Source organism: Muscardinus avellanarius, assembly GCF_963383645.1.
Source record: "Muscardinus avellanarius genome assembly, chromosome: 11".
NCBI classification, from domain to species: Eukaryota; Metazoa; Chordata; class Mammalia; order Rodentia; family Gliridae; genus Muscardinus; species Muscardinus avellanarius.
This window is the reverse complement of record NC_137797.1, coordinates 11348202-11367663: the sequence shown is the minus strand read 5'-3', so window position 1 is coordinate 11367663 and position 19462 is coordinate 11348202. Positions and strand designations below refer to the sequence as shown.

The following is a 19462-nucleotide window of genomic DNA, read 5'->3' as shown; positions in this document are numbered from 1 at the left end:
AGCTACCCAAGGCCGACGGAGCCCTGCCCAGGAGCCTCTCCGGTCATCACCTACTCCACCTGGTCCCCAGATATCCAACCACCTTGCAGGAGCCTGGGACACCTTCCATGACAGCTACCATCCGGATCCTGTGTCTTCCCACCAGCCAGAGGCCCTGCCAGGAGCCACCTTCCACAGGCGCAGCCCAGGCCCTCGGTGCAGCTGTGTGGGGCAAGGAGCAGCCAGGAGCCTCGGGCCACGCTCGCCCACAGTTCAGGACTCACTGGACAACCAGCTGTGGACACCAGTGCGTGTCTGGGTAGAGGAGACAGTGGAGGGAGCGGAACCTGCAGAGAGACCAGAAAGGGACAAGACGGTCACCCGTCCCCAGCCTCACCCGCACGGGCTCCAGGAAGGCAAGTGTCCCAGCACTATCAACATTTGGAGCCAAATAGTTCTGTGTTGGGTGGGGATGGCCTGAGCCTCAAGGAGGCTGGACACATCCTGGCCTCTGCCCGCTCCATGCCAGTGGTACGCCCCCAAGTGGTAACGATGGGAATGTCTCTAATCAAAGGTCCCCTGGAGGGCCACATCACCCTGGTTGAGAACCACTGGCTTAGAGAAACTGCGAAGGCCAGAGGCAGGAAGAGACCTTGGCTGAGCCCAGACCACCTGACCCCACGGAGCTGAGACCCCAGGTGGCCTCAGCCCCATTAGGGAAGAAACCCATCTAGCATCAATTCTTAGGCCTTGGCAGCAGAGCTAGACCTTACACACCTCTCCTCATGGGCGGCTCACTACATTAGAAAGTATTTCCTTTCATCCTGGGATTTTGAATTTTATTCCTCTCTACTGACCCACACTAGCACCTGGGGACACGTGACTTGTTCCCGTGGCCCTGGCCCCAGGCCTTGAGCAGCTGGGAGCTCTCTGCCGCAGAGCTAGAGCCCTGGTCCCCACCCCACCACGGGTCACATGCTTCAGATAGATCAGACAGCCTTGGGGCGGGCCCCTGCCACCTCCCCAACCAAATCAGACACCAGTTTCTCCTCCTCTCTGCATTCTGGCCACGCTGGCTTGCTTGATCAGGAAAAGACCTGTCACCTACTGCCTGTCCTCTGCAAACACCGTCCCCTCTGCCTGGAGCACCGTGCCATCCGCCTCCTGGGGATGGCTGCTAGCCTTTGAGGTCCTCCACGCCATCCTCCACGTCACCTCCTCCGAGAGGCCTTCCCGGCCATCCCCGTGTCCCCATGGACACCAGGGCCCTGACACGCCCCCAGGGCAGCCACGCTCTTCCCCTTCAGCCCCACACAGACAGTGTCCCAGCCCTCCAACCCCGGACTCCTCTGGACAAGGCTCCATCCTCAGGGTGCCGGGGCTGGCGTCACCTCTCGTCTCCCTGAGCCCCAGCTCCTTCCCCAGGCTCTGCAGTCACTCACAATGGGCAGAAGTAGAAGAGCTGGGGACAGTCGTGCTGCCCAGCGATCACAGATACCACGCGAGGAGGAGCCCCCGTGGCTGGAGGCAGGGAAGCTGTGCCAGCCCGCTGCCTGGCGAGGACGCTGGGAGAGGCCAGGCATCAGTTCTGGGATTGGAGCGCTGGGCTCAGAGTCCACGTGCCCCCCAATCCTCCCCACCCCTCCCACTGCCACCTAGCCAGGAGCACGAGCCACTTTTGCTGCAAGGGGGGGGGGCAGGGAGAAAGTTACACATTACGGGCTGTATGCTAACTCTGCTCCATAACTGCTGACCTGGTCGGAGTAGAACTGGAAGGTGCCATCCCAACCCTCCACCCATCAAGGAGGATCAGAGAAACAGAAAGCCCAAAAAACACAGAATAAAAATTCCCCAGCGGTGCCTCAAGTCCCACCAGTTCCAGGGGCGCCTGAGGAATCCCAGAGGTCCAGAGCCGGGAAGCCCCATACACCAACGGTGTCCAGCCTCCAAGTGTTACATTTGGGAAGACTGGAGCCCAGACAGGGCAAGACACTTGCCTGAGGGTACACAGCAAGCCAGTGAAGCCGGGGTTGGAATCCACTTCCTCCACTCCCGGGCCACACACAGGTAGCCTCTCCCTCCCGGCCCCCACCCCTGGGCTCAGCCCCGCACTCCTCCCATCCTCCAGTTTCAGACCCACCTGGAAGGGTCCTCATCAGGGGAGAAGGGACCTGGCAGCTTAATTACATTGAGTTTCCCCTCAAAGACACCATAGCTGAGGGTGACCTGGGAAGAGAGAAGCAGAGTATGTTGGGGTGCCCCACTGGGATCCCCACAAGGGGGCAGTTGTAGAGAAGACAGCAGGGGCATTTGGGGGGCACAGAAGGCCCCCAACTCCTGCCCCACTGCCCCACGGCGGCCCCCAGCCTTCAGGGCTCAGTCATCCGCGACCCCTTGGCAATACCCTGGTCCCACAGACTTGGAAGCCAAGCCTCGGTGAGGCTTTGAACAAGCCGCAGAGTTGCCAGGACCAGAGAGAAGCGAGGCTTCCGAGGCTCCCTGTGGACCTCGACAGAGCCCAAGCCCCGCCGCACCTGGCCAGGACAGGGACAGTGTCTTCAGGGGAGACGGGCACACCTGAGTCAGAGGCTGTAGGACCGGGGCCACCAGACGGGGCTCAAGTTGCTCCACCCTACGCTAGCTGCGTGCAATGTCAGTTCAGCTCTCTGGGCCTCAGTTTCCCCATCCACAGAATGGGGATAACATTTGCACAGGTGGCCCTCCATATCCACATCTGGAGATTCCAAAATATTTAACACCTTTGAATCTGTACTGAATGCGTACAAATGTTTTCTACTCATAATTGCCTAGACAATGGTTTACATAACGTTTACGTTCTATTAAGTATTGTAAGTAATCTAGAATTTTTTTCTTTTTTTTTTTTTTTTTTTTTGGCCGTACTGGTGCCCTGCCACGGAGCCATATCCCCTGCCCTTTTTATTATTTAGATCTCCAACTAGTTTTTTACTTTGAATAGGGTCTTGCCAAGTTGTCCAGACTAGCTTCAAACTTGCGATACTAGCCAGGCTTCGTGGTGCACGCCCATAATCCCAGCACTTGGGAGGCTGAGACGGGGGGATCACAGGTTCACAACCAGCCTCAGCAACTTATAGTGAGTCCCTCCGAAACTCAGTGAAGCCCTGTTTCAAAATAAAATCTAAAAAACAGGCCCGGGAGCCAGGCGTGGTGGTGCACCCTTGTCATCCCAGCATTCGGGAGGCTGAGACAGGAGGATCCGGGCTTGCGGACAGCCTCAGTTACTTAGTGACGCCCTTTGCAACTCAAGGTATCCTGTTTCAAATTAAAAAATAAAAAACAGGGCTTGAGGGTGTAGCGCAGAGGTAGAACGCCCCTGGGTTCCATCCCCAGTACTGCAAAATATAAATTTAAAAAATAATAGGGCTGAGGTGTAGCTCAGAGGCAGAATGCCCCTGGAGTCAACCCTCAATATCTCTCTCTCTCTCTCTCTCTCTCTCTCTTTCACACACACAACACACACACACACACACACACACACACACACACACACACAATTATCATTCCTGGCAAGATGATTTAAAGTGTACAGAAGGATGTGGGTAAGTTCTATGCAAGTACTATCACATTTTATATAAGGGATTAAGCATCTGAGAATTCTGGAGTCTGAGGTGTTGCTGGAACCAGCCCCAGACACTCCTTAGGGACCAGAGTGCTGACCCCACGTGAGTACTGGAGGAACCAGACGGTTAAGAAGCTGAGCCCTTAACGCCCCCGGGGGCGGCGCCTGGCATGGAGGGTACTCCAGAAACCCCAACCAATGGGGTGGCCTCCTTTTTGTTGCTCCAAATCTACCCCCTTTCCTGGCATCGGGCCCTGCAGTCCTAATGGGGTGACCCTGCACCCCAGTTTCAGGCCTAGCTGATCACCCCTAACTCCAGGTGCCGGCAAACTGGTCATGGTGAAGTGGAACCTGGGGCCTGACTTGCTACCAAGAGCGGTGAGCCTGTCTGAAGATGAGGCTAACAAGGGGAGAGGAGATGGAGTCCCGGGGTGCCTTCCAAACAGCCAGCAGACCTCCTGAGTCAGGCCCTGTGCCTCTCGGCGGCGCCCGCTGATATGTTTCTTTTTTTTTTCTTTTTTTTCTTTTTCTTTTTTTTTTTTTTTTTTGGTACTGGAGATGGAACCCAAGGGCATTCTACCTCTGTGCTACACCCCCAGCCCTATTTTTTATTCTTTATTTAGAAACAGGGTCTCCCTGGGTTGCAAAGGGCCTCATTAAGTAGCTGAGGCTGTCGTCGAACTGCGATTCTCCTGTCTCAGCCTCCCAAATGCTGGGATTACAAGCATGTGCCAACACGCCCGGCTGATACTTTTCCTCTTGTTCAACTAGTCTGTGCTTTCTGCCACTGGCACCCCAAAGGGTCTGGGTCACACAACTGAATAGAAGATCCCAGAGGCCTCCCCAGCCAGGACCATCTACAGGATGACCCAGGAGCATGGTGACCCCTCACCAAGGGACCAGAACAGAGTCACCGTATCTCGGGTGCTAATCCTTGAGGGTTAAAGAGGGCTGCGCCCCTGTGCTCCTCTAAGGAGTCCTCTGCCATCCTGGGCCTCAGTTTTCCCATCCAGAAGGGAGAGCCAAGCCCCATAATCTCGAGTTCCAGATTGGTTTCAAATATTCATGTTCCTCTGGGGGGCTTCCTATCACCCCCACTGCCACCTGCCCCACAGCCGGCTCACCTGCTCCGGGAGCTGGCCGGCCCCCAGCAGCTGCAGGGTCTCCAGGTGGGAATGGAAGAGGGGGCTGGGCTGCAGGCGGCCCCCCAGCTTGCACTCCACGATGTAGCCCACAGTGCAGTCGTCAGGGAGCCGGATGCGCGCGGAGGTGTCCACCAAGTGGGAGCCGCTGAAAACAGAGCGGAGCTGAAGCGCCAAGCGGGGCCTGGCCACCTCCGGGCAAGTCAGGGAGCCTGGGAGCCTCAGCCTCCCCCATCACAGGAGGCGTGGAGAGGCAACCACCTGGACATGAGCCCCTCTTCTCCCCCCTCATTCATTCATCCACTGTTGATTCACTAGTGAGCTCGAGAACCTGCCTGCCGCCAAACAGTGTCTTCTAGGGGAAGACAGACCTGTGGCTAGGTGTCTGGAACCAGCCTGGTGCTAAATCAGAGGGAGGCACATGATGGTGGGGGGGTACAGGGAGAGCAAGGTGGGCTCCCCAAGGAGGCGGCCATGGCGCGGGCGCAGGGGCGCGCACGTGTGTGTGTGTGTGTGTGTGTGTGTGTGTGTGTGTGTGTGTGTTCTGGGGTTTGAAACTAGGAGTATTCCTCCTCTGAGCTATACCCCCCAGCCCTTTTGATTTTGAATCAGAGTCTCGCTAAGTTGCTGGAGCTGTCCTAGAACCCACAATCCTCCTGTCTCAGCCTCCCAAGGACTAAGGTTACAGGCATTCACAGCTACACCCAGAGATGGAGTCTCGTGGTGGGGAGCTGCAGTCCTAGCATGCCCCTCCCCAGCACACCGGACCAGGGGTGAGTGGGCACAGAAATCCAGCCTGTGTCCCCTCCGCCGCCTTCTCCCCTCCTTCTGGATGGGGACGAGGGAGCTTTCTCTAAGTCACACAGAGGCACGAAGAAGGATGGCAAAAGCCCAGATGGGGCACCGTAGGCACAGGCTAGAGCCCTGGCCCCATGCACACATCTGCCAAAGCAAGATGGGCATCTGCCGTGCCTAGGACAACCTGCCGCCCCCAGCAGGAATCCCCAGGAGCCCTCCCGCCTAGGACGAGGCGGCCTGTGGGCGTGAAGGGCGCTGGGCCTCCTCAAAGCTGGGCGGCCTGGGACTCGCTTCACAGCTTGGAGCCTCAGCTTCCTCAGAGGCAGAGAGGATGCTAACACCGTCTTCTCTCCCTGGTGCTGCGGTCCTGTGGTGAAACGGCAGTCTAGCTCACATCCAACCCTCCGTGCAAGCTCACAGACGGTGATGCTCAGAATGGCCCACCCAGGAGACCTGGAGAGGCCAGGCTTCTACTGCGTCTGGAATGCCCGTGGCCCCACCCATACCGAGGGCCTCTGCTACCTCTAGGACACCCTGTCTCTGAGGCCCTCTAGGGAGGTCTTAGGTCAAATGCTACCTCTTCCAGGAAGTCCTCCCTTCTGTCCCAAACAAAAAGGCCCTTCCCGCTCCTCCGAGAGCCTCTGCACTTGGCCGTCACCTCCACTGTGACACTGACTGGATGGAGGCGCAGAAAAAGGCCGAGGGATGGGCCTGGTGCTTCCCCGGCCCCACCAGATGCCCGCCGGACAGGCTCATTTACCCTCACAACGTCATGAGCCGTGAGTGCTCGAGCCCACTTACAAATGGGGAAACTGAGGCTCCCAAAGCTTGCCTGTGGGCATCAGAGTGCACGTGCACCCTCTGGGGCCCTGCTCACCAGGACCCGGGCCACACTAACACCAGCAGACGAGAGGCAGTCCCCCCTGAGCCGGCCCTTCCTGCCGCAAGGCCTCCTGCACAGCGCGGCCGCCCTCCCATCCTCTCGCCGCCCCGCGTCTTGGCTTACCTTGCCCAGGGGGCCATCTTCAAAGCCAGTCTGCGGTTGATGCAGAAGCCAGCACCCCCCGTAGCGAACCAGAACTGAACCAGCCGCTGGGGAGAGGAAGCCAAGGGGCAGGGTGAGCTGAGGGAATGGATGGCCAGGCAGCCAGCACCTCCAACCTGCAGGGCTCGAAACCTATGTGTCTGTGTCTATGCTACTGTGGACTGGACCCAGGGGCGGTCCACCTCTGAGCTATACCCTCAGACTTTTTTCTTCTTCTTCTTCTTCTTTTTTTTTTTTTTTTTTTTTTTTTTGAGTACTGGGATGGAACGCAGGGGTCTTCTACCTCCAAGCTATACCACCAGCCCTATTTTTTATTCTTTTTTTTTTTTTTTGCAGTACTAGGGATGGAACCCAGGGGCATTCTACCTCCAAGCTACACCCTCAGCCCCATTTTTAACTCTTTATTTTGAAACAGGGTCTCACTGAGTTGCGAAGGGCCTCGCTAAGTAGCTGAGGCTGTTCTCAAACCATGATCCTCTGGTCTCCACCTCCCAAATTCTGGGATTACAAGCGTGTGCCACCATGCCCGGCTTATTTTTGATTCTTTATTTTGAAACAAGGTCTTACTGAGTTGCAAAGGGCCTCACTAAGTAGTAGCTGAGGCTGTTCTCGAACCGCGATCCTCCTGTCTCAGCCTCCCAAATGCTGGGATTACAAGCATGCGCCACCACGCCTGGCTCCTATTTCTTATTCTTTATTTGGAAACAGAACCTCACTAAGTTGCAGAGAACTCACTAAGTAGTTGAGGCTGGCCAGGGACTTTGATCCTCCTTGCCTCAGCTTCCCAAGTACTGGGATTATTGCAGGCACCACACCCAGTTTAACCCACTTTCTGACTCAGTCCAGGTCCTCTTCCCCCTCCTCTGTGAGAACCCCTGAACTAACCCATGGATTTCTCTAGACATTTGGGGGGTACATTACCCTTTCGGCTGTACCATCTCTTAGTCTAACAAGGTCCTCAAGGTTACCTTCTCCCAAGCACACAGCTGGTGTTTAATTCATGCGCGTTGGTCTGGGCTGAGCTATCTCCCATGATGCAGCAGTGAGCAAAGCCTGAGTCTGGGTCTGGGCCTCCTCCCCACCCATCCGTGTGACCTGGAGACGACACTTCCCTGCTCTGGGCCTCAGAGTCACCGCTGCTGAGCACGTTTGCTCCAGTTCTCAACCCTGCGGTTCTCCTGCACAGAGGTGGCCTGCTCCCAGAAACCTCCATTAGCTAACTTCTAGAAAGGCTGCCCTTCAGAGAAAGGTCAGGGCTCAGCAAGGCAGGCAGGGCGAGTGGCTCCTCAGGACCTGGCCCACAGGAGGTACCCACAGGGGCTGGTTCTTTTAAAGTCAGGAGCCTGCGGGCTCCCCTCCCAGCTACTTACATAACAGGAGCAGCAGGAGCCGAGCCCACAGCTGGTCCTGAGTGCCGCCTGGACCCCCAAGCTGAGCACTGAGGCCACAGAGAACGGAGGCCACTTGCCTGAGGTCTGGAGTGGGACAGACCCCAAGCCAGAGCTGCTGGCCCTCTGCCATCCAGGATCTACCCATGGCAGAGTCCTGGGATCCCGCCCTGGGGAGTATGCCAAGGAGGGCATCCTGGGCATCCCGGGCACAGGCCTCAGGTGTGCTCACAGGGGAAGGTCAGGCTGCAGGGGTGGGGCGAGCTGAGTTTGGCACTGGTTGCTTCCTGGTACCTCTTCTGTGCCAGGCCTTCTGCCCAGGACTTGGAAAGACGCCCCCACTTAATTTTTTTTTTAAACGGGTCTGGGGATGGAACCCAGGGGCATCTGACCTCCGAGCTACACCCCCCTGCCCAGTTTTTTATTCTTAATTTTGAAACAGGGTCTCACGAGTTGTGAAAGGCCTCACTAAGTAGCCGAGGCTGTCCACGAACCGCGATCCTCCGGTCTCAGCCTCCCGAATGCTGGGATGACAAGCGTGCGCCACCACGCCCGGCTCCCACTTAATTCTATGCTCACGACCACCTTGTGAGAAGGGGCTGCTGTTGCCTGAGGTTTGGTGACTCCAGTCAAGGTCACAAAGCCAAGAGGTGGCAGAGCGGGCACTCCTGGGGGAGTCGGGCACCAGCTCCAGAGGCAAACTTCTCCAGCCAGGTGAGAGGCTGGGGTGAAATGTGTGCGAGCCTGGGGGCCTCGGCTCACCTGGAATCACTCACACTGCCCCGGGGCCTGGGAGAACTTAATTAGGGTTCAGAGGCTGACTGACGGGCTGCTGATAATTAAGACTTCGGTTCCCTAGTGAAACAGATGGTGCCCGGGAGGGAGAGCAAGCCCCACAGCGGCCCAGCGCAGGCTGCAGACGCTGCCTGCAGAGAAGGGACCTCCCCCTCCTTCTCCCTGGGCCAAGGGAGCCCTGGGGCCGGACCACCCCAACATCTGTAGCCCAGAAGGAAGGGGGAGACATATTAAGAAATTCTTCATTGCTTTCTGAAAGTCAAATTTAACAGGGTATCCCCGGGGCCTTTGTTTGCTAAGTCTGACAGCATCTTACTGACCTGCACAGCCACATGGGACCAGGTGGCAGGAGCCCCGGCCATGGGTAGGGAAGCCACAGCGCACCTGCCGCTCACCGCGTGACCAAGCCAGGCTGGGGCTTCTGGGCGACTGCAGCTTTATTATGTGCTCATTTCGGGCATTACCTGCATCAGCTCTGTTCCTCAGAGAAGCCACCGACTGGCCCAAAACCTCAAAGAAGGCCTCGAACTGCAACCCGGACCCACCCCTCGCCTCCACCGCGGCCCCGCCCCGAGCCCCACGGCCAATGGGCGAGGGAGGAGCGGGCACGCACTGTGCGGTTGTGCGGCTGGGGCTCCGCAGCGTGGATGGGCCGGTTCAGGCTGGGCCTGCCCACGTAGACGTCCAGGCTCTGCGGGAAGGCGCGCAGCAGCTGCAGCAGCGCCCTGGGGTTCACATAGTTGTCGTCGTCCACGTGGCAGAACCACCTGTGTGGGTGGAAGGGGGACAGTGAACCTGCGGGGTACCAGGTACCCCTGTACCCCAACATCAACAAACCCCAACCAGGGTGGGGTGGTCCACTGAAGACCTCTGCTTTGTACTGCGCAGGTGCCCTGGGAGTTCTACAGAAGCTATTCCACTGAATAGATGAGGACCAAGACTCTGAGAGGCTAAGATGCTGGCCCGAGGCCACACAGCCTGGCAGGATTTGAGCCCAGTCGGTTGCGCACAGAGTGCCAGATGGACAGTGGGTGAGTCAGAACCGGGAGGCCCCGGGGTTCTGTTTAATGGCCACAGCACTTCAGCTGTTTGACACATGCTCCATGGGTATCCTAGAGCAAAGGCCACGCTGCCCCCAGAAACCCAGGCGCGCTCACCTGAGCCCGCTGGCCAAGAAGGCATCGAACTCAGCCGCCGTCTTGCAGGACAGAGCCGGGTGGCTGTGTTCTGAGGAACAGTTGGTGACTACGAGGTGGGACCCTGGAGAGGGGAGGAGGAGTCAGGGGACCTGCCCAGCTCTTGCCCACAGCCCTGAGCACCGAGGCCACGGAGCCAGGCCGGGCCCAGAAAGCCCGGCAGGCCACCTGTTCCCAGTTCACCCCAGGGAAACTGAGACCCGGGACCAGCCCTGGACCAGAGAGCTCGTGGACAGTAGGTTGGAATGCAGGTGTCTAGGGCTTTGTTTAGTAGATCTCCAGGTACCTGCACACATTTCCAGGGAACAAGACTCTTTCCCTCCTAGGCAAAGAAAAACCCAGTGCAAGAGGTGGGTGGCCCCACTTCCCGGGAATCCCCCGGGCCAGAGCATAGCCACGTGGCTTTGCCCAGCAACAGCTGAAGGCCCCATCCCGCAAAGCAGAGTTACCCAGTCTCTCCTGGAGGCCTTCATCTGGGCTGTCAGTAAAAATGAAGGTCTGCAAAGAAAAAGAAGGGTCGGGATGGGTCAGTCCAGGGCAGCCCTGGCCAACCACGGCCTGGCCCAGGCTGACCACCTGCCCCAGAGGATCTACAGCAGACTCTGTCCTCCTCCGCGGACAGACACACCCCTCATGCGGTCACGCACGCCTTTAGGACAACATGCAACGGACACACACGTCGGCTTTAGTAGATGCACCTTCAGAGCACACAGCCCCGCCTCACGCACGCCCTGGACAGCATCACACCTGCCTCTACCACACGCGGCAGTCGCCCAGGGCCACTCCACGACCGCACAGGCACAGGCCGAAGCCCCATGCTGGGAGACAGATTCTGAAAGACCCACGTCTGCGCCCCGGGACGCCAAACCACCCAGGGAGCCCGTGATGCTCTCACAGCCACAAATGCCACGCAGGTGCCGCGTCCTGAGCATCACAGAAGCTGTGCGTTGCGGCCGTCCTGCTCCCTCTGTTGGACACGCACAAGCGGGGACCATAACCCACACCTGCTCCCCAGCACCTCTGGAAACCGCCCACGGCAGGTGTTTTGATCTGTCCCCTTCACCGATGACAAAACAGAGGCTAATTGAGGTTCACGGTTGGCAAGCACAGAACTGGGATTCCAGCCCATAATCCCTGCACCTTCCCTCCCACGCGGATGTCACTTAACCCCTAAGTAAGCCAAATGCAAGCCCAGAAAGAGGCAGAGACAAGCCCTTCCTGAGCCAGCCTGGGCGAGGAGACATGCTGGCCAATGGCTGTCCAGACGCATCCAGGCCCAGCCCCGCACCTGCAGGGCTGCGTTGCTTTTGTCCACCAAGCACCCCAAAGGCTTCAAGGGCCTCCCTGACCCCTGGGCCTCCCTGCCCAGGACGAGAGGCTTATTAACCCTCCTCAGTGAGGACCAAGGAGAAAGTGCCTCCCTACTCAAAGCCCCAGGGGCCCTGCCCCCACCGGCCCACACCTGTGGCCTAGCCCTACCCCGTCCTGGCGCAGGGTCCCAGCTACAAGGCCCTTCGGATTAGAACAGCCCCTGCCTTAAGCCTCAGCTTGCCCCGCTCTAAAATGGGGATAGTCGCATTTGTGAGAATAAAGGGAGATTGCATGTAAAGACAGTAAGTTAGCAGCGAAGCTAGGCTCTGCTTCTTATAACTTGGGAAACAGGACCGGGAGCCAAAGCCAGCGTTAGGCCAGGGAGGGGAAGGCGGGGACCAGGGTTCTCTCCCAAGGCCCATGGCCGCAGGCCTGCGTCTCAACCACTGTCCTCTCCCAGTGGACGGTTGTAACTTCCACACCTATACCCCCTGCTAACACCTTCCATGGCTCCCTACCATCCTTGGGGAAAAGGTCGGCCTCCAAAGAGTGACGGGGACTCCTGACCCTGGCCACCTGACTCAGCCCTATCTCAGTACTTTCTACCCCACTCCCTGGGCTTCTTTGTTCAAATTTCTTTCACTTCCCCCAATGTGCCCCCACCGCCTGCACACTCATATACACACGCACACGCCCTAAGCCTCTGCGACTGCTCCGTCCTCTTCCCACCCCCACCTCAGGCATTGCCATCCTGGGAAGCCTTCCCCGACACCCTGCAGCGACTCCAGGCCCCCCCTGTGTCCTCGCCTGCCTCCCCCACCCCGTTCCTCCTCTGAGAACTGCGACTTCCTAGTAATGGAAGTGTACCTCCCACCAAGAGGCTGCATCCTAGAAGCCAGGGGCCAGGCCCCATCCTCCTTGTCCCAGCACCTGGCTCTCCTCTGGGAGGCCTGGGCACCATCCATCTACTAAGCCCCTCTTCCCGGGGTCTGCCTGAGATACAGCTAGCACTGGATTTTCATGAGGAGAATGGGGGGCAAGCGGGTCTTCCTCTCCACCCTGCCTTTCCCCTGGCAGAGGCTGAAGACCCTCCTACCTGCACCCCCAGCCCTGGCTGCTCTTGCCTTGAGGGCTTAGCAGCCAGACTGAGCACCGACAAGAAAATATATATATGCAGGGAGTGTTGCTTAGTGGTTTAGTGGTTAGCGCCGGCCCAGCATGCATGAGGCTCTAGGTTCCAAGCCCAGCACCAAAGAAAAACTAAAAATAAACAAGCCCGAGCCCCTGTACTTCTCCCTCTGGCTCTGCCTTCTGCTGCTGGCACCCAGGACCTTGGAGCTGCTGCTGCTTTCCCCTCACCCTTCAAATGTCCTTCCCACCAAGCCCCAAGGCCAGCCCGGGGCCAGCCCACCTGCACGGCCTCTGCCTGCTGGGCCAGATGTCCTTGTCCCGGGCCTCCTGCTCTGAGTCCTCCATCCAAGGCACTCTGCGACACCCTCCCCCGCCACACACACAGGAAGCCTGTAAAAGGAGTCAGGCCTTCCTTTCCTGCCCCAGGACAGACTTCTGCCACCAGACAGACGGACTCATGGGCCAAATGGATAGGAAACCTTCCTTGAAGAAGAACAAAGCCAGATAGATGGCGGGGGGGGGGGGGGGCTGGGGCTGAGCAGAGAAAGGGGCTCTGAGGGCGCATGCGCTGGGGTGGTTCAGACTTGGGGAACCCCAATGTTGGCAGGGAGCAATGGGCAGAATTTCCTCCGAGCCAAAGGCTGCATTTGATTTGTTTAAGGACAGGACCCTGACAATGGTTAAAACTTCACAGGCCCCTGAACAAAAGCCCCAGCAGCCTGCGGGGCTAGGGAGGGGCCCGGGCCGGGTGGCCAGGCCATCTGCTGCAGGGGAGGGCAGATGCATGGCCCTTGCCACCCCCCCGGCCCCGCCCACAGGGGACCAGGGGACTGTAGGGCAGAGAAAGGCTCCCTCAAGCACAACACACACACACAATGCGCCTCCCCGCCCACCCTCCGCGGGAACAAAGGGGGCTTGGTGCCCAGGCCCACCTGCCACCCGCCACCTAACCAGCCGCAGTGCTGGCCTTAACCAGCTGGGGCCCTTTCAGATGCTCCTGTGCTGGGCAGAGGGGAAAATGGAGGGCAAAGAGGGGAAGGGCCTGGGCCAAGGTCACAGAGAAGAGCCCATGGGTGAGAGCTGATGGGGGTGGGGGGCGTGGTTCGGGTCTCTTTCAACTTAAAGGGCAAGCTTTCTAGACTCCGACCCTTGAGGGGCACTTCCAGGCACAGGCACCCAGAGGTGACAGCCAGGTCAGAGCACTGGGATCTGCCGGCCAGGCCCTCGGAGGGACACCGGTGAGCACCGCCTCCTCTCGGGTCTCAGTTTCCTCCTCTGAGGCAGGGCATCACCGTGGGGAGCCAGACAAGACAGGAAGGAGCTGGGACCACGTGAGGTTGGGTACACACAGGCCGCGCCATAAACAGGAAGGTCTGCGGGGAGGGCCAGCCTCCGCGGCTTCCTGCCCCACATGAGGGGCCTGGAGGAACTGGGTTGTGGGGGGCCCTGCTGGAAGGCGCTTATCCCTGTGGGGCCCCGGCCTCCTCCAGCCTCGCTGCCTCTCCTTGGGCACCATCACTTCCTCCCATGGAGCCACGCAGACAGGGCACCCGTGCGCATGTGTCCACGCCCGCCTCCCCAGGCCCCAGCACCCCAGGTCACTGGCTTTGCTTGAGGATGCTGTGGGGTGGGGAAGAGCTGGAAGAGATTCAGTCAGAGCTGCCTCCGGGAGGGCGGGAGCCACGGGCCCATGTCACCCGAAGGCCTGTTGCCACTGCATGTTAACACACTTGGGCTCCAGGGGTGTGAACATGTGTATGCACACGCACACACAATCCCACATGCCCAGAAGGCCTCCACCAGCCTCTCAGCCTCCCTCCTGGATACTTCCTCCTGGCACACTCTCCCCACCCCAAGTAGCCCCAGGAAACCGGTGCTAGGCAAGGGGCGCATACGCGCATGCGCGCACACACACACACACACACACACACACACACACACACACACATGCTCCCTATACACCCTAAGCCTCCCCGAGCAGCCCCCCTGGTCTCCCCACCGCCCAGCCCCGTCCTCCACCCTCAGAGCCAGGGCAAGACAGGTCAGGGTCAGGGCCCCTACCCCAGCTGCCTCACACCCACCAATGCCCCCGACTCTGGGCCCAGTTGGGTAGACATGCAGCCCCCATGGAGGGGCCAGGGAATACAGGGACCCCGGGAGGGACCCAGGAGCCTGCAACAGGCCCAGGCTAGCCGTCAGCAGAGAGGAATGGTGAGTCTGAGGACCACCTGGACGCAGGGCCAGTGAGGACCATGGCAGAGGAGGATGGGGGCGGGGGACACAGCATGTCCCTTGAGGAGAAAGGCCCCGCCCACAGAAGACCTGGGCCAGGCGCCACTCCCAGGGCCCAGAATCACCCGCCGGTCACCTGTTGCCTGGTCCTGGAGACCCACGTGTCCAGCAGCAGGTCCAGGCGGGAGCGGTGGAAGGCCCTGGTCGTCTTGACCGCGATGAAAACTTCCTGCAGCTGCAGCTCCTGGGGCCCCGGCAGGCTAGGCCTAGGGGTCTCCTGCACCCCCTGGGGGCGCAGACTCGAGTAGTAGTGCAGGGATAGGAGCCCCATGCACAGGAGGGTGAGGAGGGCTCCGGCCAGGCCCCGGAGGAGCCGGCTTTGCATTGGCTCTGGGACCCTGGAAGGCTCAGCCCCCGAGGCCCAGGCAGTGTGGGATGGGGGAGGCTGGTCAGGCAGGGGCCTGGCAGGTATGGGGGCGGCAAGGCGGGAGGAGGGGGAACTGGGGCTCTGGCCCCTCCAGCGGCCACCCTCCACCTGCTCCTCAGCCTTCCCCAGAGCCGGCTGCCAGGCTGCCGGCCCGCCCCGCCTCGGCCCGAGGGGCGGGGCCAGCCCAGGAGCCTCAGAGGAGCCTGGAGAGCTGCGGCTGAAGGGACCCCCAGCCCTGCCAGCTGCTGCCGTGGGTGGCAGCGACAAGAAGCCTCGGGCTGGGAAGGAGAGGGGCCCCAGTCTTCCCCCTCCCCAGAGACCGTCAGCCTGACTCCTGCAGGCCCATCATGTACAACAGGCAGGCCTGTCCAGGCCCGGCTCTGGCTCAGCCTCTCCTGAACCCGGCATCTCGTGCCCTCCTCGCCCCCCGCTCACCAGGCTGAAGGCTATTTGACCTTAAAGCTCAGCCCCAGGGTCCTTCCTCCAGGAAGCCTACCCTGATGGCCCCCTATCCCACAGAGTTTGTTCAGTTCCTCTGGTCTTCACAAGAGTCCTGGGGCTTCCTCTGTGTACAGCTGAGGCCCTGCGGCCCCAGGACACTGTCCAGAGACTCAAGGCAGAGCCAGCGGATGGGGCCTCTGGTCCTCGTCTGGCCAAAAGGGGGCCCCAGAGGAGCGTGTCCAGCCGTGGTCCGCCCTGTGCCTGGTCTCTCTTGGCAGTTTCCATGGCTGCCTCTCCAGTCAGGCCAGTGGCTGGACCAGGCCCCCCGGCCCCCACTCCATCTCGTTTTGCACAAGGTCACCCATATCTCCTTCCTCTGCTCCTCAGCTTCCCCGGGCAGTGGGCAGATGCTCCTTCGCTGGCTCGCATCCCCCCCCAAAAAGCCAGGCAGCACACCCCAGCCCACAAGGCCATGAGCAAGCTGGGCCCAGGCCCACCCCGCACCTTACACCTCTCCCTTTGCCCCTTCAGTCAGATCGGCTGGGCCTGAGGGGCCAGGCACACGCCTACTCGGGGCCTTTGCACCTGCTCTTCCCACCTCAGCACTCTCCCTCGAGATCTGCATGCCTACTCCTTTTCTTCATCAGGTCTTTACACACATGGCACTTCCTCCCCAAGGCCTTGCCTGATCACTTTATTAAGTCTGCAGCCCAGCCGGGCGTGGTGGCGCACGCTTGTAATCCCCGCGCTTGGGAGGCTGAGACAGGAGGATCGCACAGGTTCGAAGCCAGCCTCAGCTACTTAGTGAGGCTCTCAGCAACTTAGTGAGACCCTGTTTCAAATAAAATATAAAATGGGTCTGGGAGTATAGCCTGGAGGTAGAAGGCCTCTGGGTTCTACCCCCAGTACCACCAAAAAAAAAAAAAAGTCTGCAGTCCCTCTCTCCCGGCCCCCCAGGCTCGCCCCACACGCGGACCTCCTTCCCCGCTGTGTTCTCAGTAGGTCTTTGCCTCTTCCAACATCCAATACATCTTGCTCATTTACCGTCTGAGCCCCCACTCCCCAGCACTTACAACTGCCTGGCGCACACTAGAAGCTCAATAAACACTTGTAATTAAAATCGAGGTGTCAGGTGGCTCGTGAATGGCACATCCCCGCGTTAGGGCAGGGGACAGGAGTGGAAAGCCAGCCCCTGAGAGCCCTCCTGCGGGCCAGCCCGCCAGGCCTCTCCCCAGCCGGCCCCCTCTGGCTCCCCCAGGGGCAGTGTCAGGCGCTGTGCTTGTTCACATCCCAACCGAGCCGGCCCCTGGCTGTGTGGCTTCAGGAAAAATATTTTCATCATCTTTTTTTTTTTTTTTTTGCGGTACTGGGGATGGAACCCAGCAGCATTCTACCTCCGAGCTACACTCCCAACTCTATTTTTTATTCTTTTATTTTCAAACAGGGTCTCACTGAGTTGCAAAGGACCTAAGTAGCTGAGGCTGTCCGCAAACCCAGATCCTCCCGTCTCAGCCTCCCAAGTACTGGGATTACAAGCGTGGCCACCACACCTAGCTTTTTCATTATTTATAAATTGGGAACAAAAAGAGAGCTTCGTGGGTTAGGCACAGTGGCACACACCTGTAATCCCAGAGACTCGGGAAGCTGAGGCAGGGCAGGTCACAAGTTTGAGGTCAGCCTGCACAACTCAGACTCTGCCTCAAAATAAAATGAAGAACTGGGTGTGGGGGCGTACATTGTAATCCGCGCTTGGGAGGCGGAGACAGGAGGATCCCCCAGGTTCAAAGAGACCCTGTTTCCAAATAAAAATATAAAATAGGTCTGGGAGTGTAGCCCGGAGGTAGAAGGGTTCCATCCCCAGTACCACAAAAATAAATAAATTAAATAAATAAATAAATAAATAAATAAATAAATAAAACAAAGAGTTGAGGATATAGCTCAGTGATAGAGTGCCCCTGGTCCAATCCCAAGTACTGAAAAAGGAAAGGGGGGGAAATCACATATACATGTGGCTTGGTGACAACGACGGGCTTCCCCCTCCCACAGAGGGGCAGTGGGCAGGGCAGCTGATCCCCTGGGCAGAAGCGAGCCCCAGACCCATGTGTCCACACTCCAAGCACAGCAGACCGGCCGTGTGCCAGGTGGGGAGAGGCACCCCTTAGCCAAAGGACCATGATCCCATCCGTCCCCACGCCCGGTGAGCCCCAAGCAGCCACCCCAAGCGGCTGCACAGACCCACCACCCTGCCCAGGCAGAATGAGGCCTGGCTTGGAGAAGTCCCAAGGGCTGGGGACCCAGTGGGCTTCCTGGAGGTGGCGTCTCAGCCAGGCATCAAAGAACAGTCCATTCAGGCCGGAAGAGTGGCTCAGACAGTCAGGATGTGTGAAAGGCCGCTAGAGCCGCTGCCTGAGGACGGACACAGAGGAGGTGTGCTCAGGGAACTGCAAGGCCCCGCCCCAGAGTGGCTCGTTCAAGGTCCCTTCCTGTCCCTGTGGCCCTTGCCGGCCCCTCCTGGGGAAGGCAGAGGTTCTTAGGCACAGCCATACGCAGCCACACTCAGCCCAGCCCATCCGGCGCCACCTCCCGCCCCAACCCACCACCCCAATGCCTGTGCCCCGGCAAGGGGAGTCTGCGGCGGTTACGGGGAACACCCGGCTGGCAGGTACAGCGCTGGTGAGACTCCAGCTGTTCCACTGGGCAAGAACATCCTGGGCACTACTACCCACCCTGGCCCGGCGTCCCTCCCCCTCCCTGCACCCCTTCTTGAACCTCTCTTCCAGGCCCTTCACCCCCTCCACTTCCCTGGTCCTCTCTCCACCCATCACCCCAAATCTTCAGGCCTGATTCTTCTTAGGCTCAAGGTCTTTTACCAACAGCAGATACACACGCTGGAGCCCCAGAGAGCCCTGACCCCCGTGCTCTGCCCCACCGCCCAGTCCCCACGTCCCCCTCCCCAGCCTGGACGCTGCCCACCATGGCCACTGGGTCAACCCAGTATGCCCACCTCCGCTCCAGCCCCAGGACGATCCTCCACCTGGGCTCGGACCTCAGCCTTGCGGCGCCTGACCCCCAGGCAACCAGCTCAACCCAGTTTCTGCCTCCAACTGGTACACCCACTCTCCCCAAACCCCCTTAGGGCCTGCCCAAGCTCGTCAGTGAGATGGACAGTTGCCTGTGCGTGGGTCCAAGCAATACTCTTTGTGTGTGTGGAGGGCGGTACTGGGGATGGAACCCAGGGACATTCTACCTCTGAGCTACACCTCCAGCCCTAGTTTTTATTCTTTATTTTGAAACAGGGTCTCACTGAGTTGCAGAGGGCCTCACTCAGTAGCTGAGGCTGTCTGCGAACCGCGATCCTCCTGTATTGGCCTCCCGAGTGCTAGGATTACAAGCGTGCGCCTCCACACCTGGCTTGTTGTTTTGTTTTTTTAAAAGGCTCTCACTAAGCTGCAGAGGGCCTAAGTTCCTGAGGCTGGCTGAGAACCTGCACCCCTCCTGTCTCAGCCTCCCAAGTACTGAGATTACAAGTGTGCACCACCCCAACAAATACTTCTTGAAGAAGGGGTGGAATCCCAACCCTCTGGTTCAAGTAGCACCTCCTCCAGTCAGTCTGCCTGGATTGCTCCTGCTGGAGGTGACCGTCCTCTCTGGTGCAGCCATCTCAGGCCTGGACACCACCCTGAGGGTTTACCCTTGGTCTCCTGGATTCAGTGGCGGGGTCCTCTAAGTCCGAGAGCAGGCCTTGCTGGCTGCCATCCCTGCTCCAGAGAGGAGACTCCCCTGCAGGGCGGCTGGGCACTGGGGTGGCCCTCTAAGGGGCCCTCCGCCTGTCACTCGGGAGCAGGTAAGGTGATGCCGCCACAGATGGCCAGCGGCTCTGGGATGAGTCGGGATTGAAACCCAAGCCTCCCGCGGGCGAGCGGGAGCTGAACGGTGGACTGGCCTGGGCGGAGGGGCACAGGGGAAGGCAGGAGGGGGC

General features: G+C 59.3%; 1 protein-coding gene across 1 annotated transcript; it reads right to left on the bottom strand.

Moving 5' to 3' along the window:
* Positions 1–259: 259 nt before the first annotated feature.
* On the bottom strand, positions 260–15000 carry MFNG (MFNG O-fucosylpeptide 3-beta-N-acetylglucosaminyltransferase; the record flags this gene model as incomplete). Its single annotated transcript, XM_080704789.1, has 8 exons — positions 260–326; positions 2120–2205; positions 4702–4867; positions 6524–6609; positions 9359–9512; positions 9903–10005; positions 10391–10439; positions 14752–15000. The coding sequence occupies 8 exons, from the start codon at positions 14998–15000 to the stop codon at positions 260–262; spliced, it is 960 nt and encodes a 319-aa protein (XP_080560915.1).
* Between the last annotated feature and the right edge of the window lie 4462 nt (positions 15001–19462).